We start from the raw sequence: 4,474 nt of genomic DNA on the forward strand, positions 1-4,474 counted from the left end.
AGCCTAACACTGAGATTCTCAGTTAAGATAACAAATCATACGCAAAACAATCCAACACAATAAAATATCAGGGCAGGCAGACCCAGGGTGGAATACTCTGTGAGCACTGATTCCTCATTGCTAGCATTCAATACCACACCAATAATATCAGTGTGGCCAAAGGTGTTGTGTTTATTTGCATGTACCTATGAATTGCAAAATTGTCTGCTGTTATCAGGCTGCTCCTACATCTGCTGAGGAGTTTTCCCCTCAGACAGGCATTGTACATTAACTTCACTTGAAGCAGGATCAGTTTTTCACAGCCTTTCATAATTTTAAACAAATGATGTTTTAGAAAATAATCGATTCCTGAGATTTGACATAAGAAGCACTTTGAAAATGGCTTTGAATACTCATAATTAGCTCAGGAATTACAGTCTCATTTCACTCGTACACTGCCATTACAAGCATTTGTCTCAACTGATTTCAACAGAGCTGCTTCAGTTTTACATTGGTGTGAGGGAACAAAAAAAAACCAAGTTGCATAAATTGTTAACAGCTCTTTCATACTGCCTCTTTATTACCAGATAAAACTTTGATGAAGGACATTTACAGAAGATCAATATGAGAAACCACATAAGACCTGACTTTTATGCTGCTGGCTGATACTGAAAATCCCAGAAGTAACTATTTGTTTTTGAAGCTCTTACTTAAGGTGATGACTGGGTTGATGCTGCTTTTCCTGAAAGAAATATTTCACCTCCAGGAGATGTACTGCCTCCCGAGTAAAGTTACTCCATAGCTTGGATTGCAGGGATACAGGAAAGGGAATGGAGAGCAGTTGTACATCCAGCAATGAGCAATTCCATCCTTTGTGTGAAGGAAGAAGCCATGATCCTTTCTCTGCTTTGTGCAGATGCTGCTCCCAGCTGATGTGAAGCACTGCTGTCAGCATCCTAGGGGGCTCCATGTGAAGGACTGCTTGTCTCACCAGGGGAAGTAGGAGCTCTGGGAAAGTCTGAGATCCACTTCCAAAGAACTGGCAAATTGCCTCATCACTGGCAATCTCTACCCATAATTAATATGGGCCAGAGCACAGCTGTGGGGTAAACAACAAGTGGTATTGAACTGACCACTAATATATTGTCTGTGAGCTAATATAGCTCAGGATATATTCACTGCCAAAAGCAAACATTTTCCTTGAGAATCACTTAGAGAGCAGTGTTTGTTTATGTCGTGGTTTACCTGTGTATGAAGAAGTGAGCAGGAGTAGAAATGCAATTGCAATCACAGAGAGAAAGTCTAACTTATATTAATATTTCTCCAGCCTAAAAGCTGTCAAATACATATTTCTGCACTCTGGCAGTCTGCTTTAATTTGTTTCTGTCAAATTAAGAGCAAATATTTTATCGCAAGTCTGTTGTATTTAAAAAAACAACAAAACAACAAAACCAAAGTACCACAACAATGAAGGTTACAGAGGCGGCTATTTTTAGAAAATTTGCTCTTCACACACTTAATCAAGACCATCATGCTTGCTTTCCTCCAGCTGTTACTAAAGCCATCGACAGCCTTCAAAATCCAAGCATTATGAAGTGGAAATGCCTGTGCAGGAAAGCTCTCCCATGCATTTGAGCCTTGATGACAGGCTTAATCCCAAGCTCAGCGGAAACTCAGTTGCGCTCCTTTTTGTCCCTGAGGTAGTTGAAGAGGACATCCAGCCCCCCCTCAATGACCTCGGGCAGGGGCCGGGACAGGGGGTTGTGGGCGATGTGCAGCCCTTTGTCCATGGGGTTCCAAGCAATGCGGCGCAGCCGGCGCAGCAGGTACAGGTCATCTGGGAGGGTCTGGATGGCATTGTAATCCACGTTCAGCAGCTCCAGGGTGCTGATGTAGCACAGAGACCGTGGCAGACTGCGAATGTTGTTATTTTCCACAATGAAGATTTGCAGATTGACCAGATACTGGATACTCTCTGCAATATTTTCCAGCTTGTTGGACCCTAGGTGCAAGAAGTCTAAGCTTCTCAGGGCAAAAATACAGAGGGGAATTTGCACAAAGCGGTTGTTACTGAGGTTCAGTTTCCTCAAATTTGTCAGGTCCGTGAAGCTCAAAGGCAGTTGTGAGATGCAGTTGTGTGAGAGGCTCAGAACCTCCAGCTTCCTGCACAAGCTGAGCTCTGCTGGTACTTCTTTCAGGCAATTCATGTTGACAAACAAGACCTTCAGGTTCCTCAGCAGCCCTATCTCCTTTGGCAGGCACTTGAGGCAGTTGCCGCCCAAGTTCAGCACTACCAGCCTGTCCAGCTTGCCCAGCGAAGGAGGAATCACCACCAGCTGGTTGCGTGAAAGGTTCAGCTTCTGCACCTCATGCAGTCCCCACAAGAAGTCAGGCATGCTGGTCATCCCTTTCATTATGAGGCTCAAGCTGACATAACGCAATCCCCGCTTCAGCAGCGACTTGGGCTCTCTCCCTGCGAGAAGGGCGTCTTCCCATGCAGGCAGCTTCGGGCCTTTCCTAAGGAAAACCATGCTCCTTTGCTCTCCGTTCTTCGAGTGCTCAGTTCCCATAACACTCTGGTTCACTCCTGAGAGAACTGAGGCTTTATTCCCTTCCAGTATGCAAATGCCAACAGGAGGACAGCCTGAGGGAGGTGGGAAAGTCAAAGCAAGGAGACAAGGAGGAGCCTGTGAGGTGCATCTCAGTCCACCGGAACAGTTTCCATTGCTGCTGAGGGAAAGTTTCACTTTTGGGGGCTTATGTTGATCTTGGTGCACAGTCTGTAATAAAACACTTGCTCCTGACTTGTGAGCAAACCTGTTCAATTCAAACTGAATGCCACAAGACAGCTGTCACTGTCATTTGGCCTGGGCTTTATTGGACAGATATGTATCTTCACTGCAAAAAGGTCACAAGGATGCTGTATATAACTTCACCATGTCAGCTTTCTTGGCTATCTTGTGCATACCATGGCTGCAGGACAATTAGCAAGAATGACTAAAAAAACCAAACAAACAAGCAAGCTAAAGAAGGAAACAAGCAAAGAAGGCATCATTTCAGTTCAAATTTAAAGAATGTTTTCATAATCACTTTTATTTTGGTTCCTGATTTCTTTGAAGTAGTTACCAGCCTACCAGAAAATTGTGCATGCTGCAAAAACACAGATAAAGTCATTTTATGCCAGTCCTTGCTTTCTGCTAAGCTAAAAAAAATTAATGTTCACAATAAGTTCTAGCTTTTATATGCCCTTTGTGGGGACGATTGTCCTCCTTCTTTGCAGAAAGGGTGCCAAATTCACTGCAGCAGTGACATTTTGCAGTAGTATCTGTGCCCACTTGGATAATTTCTTGCTACCCACGGCACCAAGTGTGAGCAGTCATGCCACACAGTTCTAAACAAATTACTCTGTCCTTAACGTCCTGTTTCACATCTTTCACATGTCCTACTTTCACATCTATCAACCAGATTTTTGGGGCCTGATTCTTTTGTACTCTAGAAAATTGAGCCTCTTGATGTACCTTTCCTTGTGAACTTTCATGTCTTCCTGGGCTATTCTGGAGTACAGGGGTATGAGCAGTATAGCTTGAACTATAAATGACATTTAGATCCAATATAGAGGGGCTGATGGAAGAGGAAAGAAGCAGTGACCAGCACAATAGCACCCAACAAAGGCTGAAGTGAGCTCTGCTGGTGAAAGAAAATTGTATTGCTACAGGAATACGCATGCAGTGAGTTTAAACTCCAAGGGAACAGATAACAGATCTGCAAAAACTTCAGGTATCATCTAAACAAGGTGAAAATTGCAACAAATAGTCCAAGATTTCAGGGCTTTTACTCTCCATTGAATCCATGGCGATGAAGATTTGTTTCTGCTTTCTGACAGATTTGGTGATGAATGTACCCTCCCTTACCATCTCACTTCAGATATCCTCACCTTAAGGCCTCATGTTAGCTCAGATGCTAAAGGATTATGCAGAAAACTGCAACTGGAAGCCAAAGCACTCTGGCAACCACTTTGGAGTAAATCCCCACAGTCCTTTCATACTGCCACTAGGTCTTCTTTGAGTTTTGGGTACCTCATAGAGCTGCACCTTCTTGGGAAGAGAGGGCAGAGAGGGGGAACTCCTGCAGTTGTGTCTGATGAGTGGAGTCCTGCACCAGTCAGGACCAGAGTGAGCAGTGAGACACGGTGGTGAGCTGAGTGAGCCATGAAATGATAACGTGTGTTTGAGCAGGGCTGTGTGGCATAAAACCAGCTGGTGCTGAGGCTGAAACATTGCATTCTCTGGAGTGCCTGGGGGAGCCTGAAAAAGGCTGAAGCTAGTTGTATCTGGTTAGAGTGAGTTGGCAGCCTGTGAGTCACAGATCCCTCCCTCACAAGCACTTTTTGCCAGTATTTGTCAGTTTACAAACAAATGTTCTACTAATTGGCATCGCAGTCATACTGACTCAGTGTTCTTGTTGACCATCATGCCCACATGCTGCCCAGAGTGGA

At 44.3% G+C, this 4,474-nt stretch overlaps 1 protein-coding gene across 1 annotated transcript; it reads right to left on the reverse strand.

Moving 5' to 3' along the window:
* Positions 1-1,652: 1,652 nt before the first annotated feature.
* On the reverse strand, positions 1,653-2,679 carry LRRC30 (leucine rich repeat containing 30). The gene is given in 2 exon segments (XM_062500977.1): positions 1,653-2,613; positions 2,615-2,679. Coding segments are annotated over 2 exon segments (1,026 nt in total).
* Between the last annotated feature and the right edge of the window lie 1,795 nt (positions 2,680-4,474).

The sequence above is a fragment of the Cinclus cinclus genome, chromosome 1 (assembly GCF_963662255.1).
Source record: "Cinclus cinclus chromosome 1, bCinCin1.1, whole genome shotgun sequence".
NCBI lineage: Eukaryota > Metazoa > Chordata > Aves > Passeriformes > Cinclidae > Cinclus > Cinclus cinclus.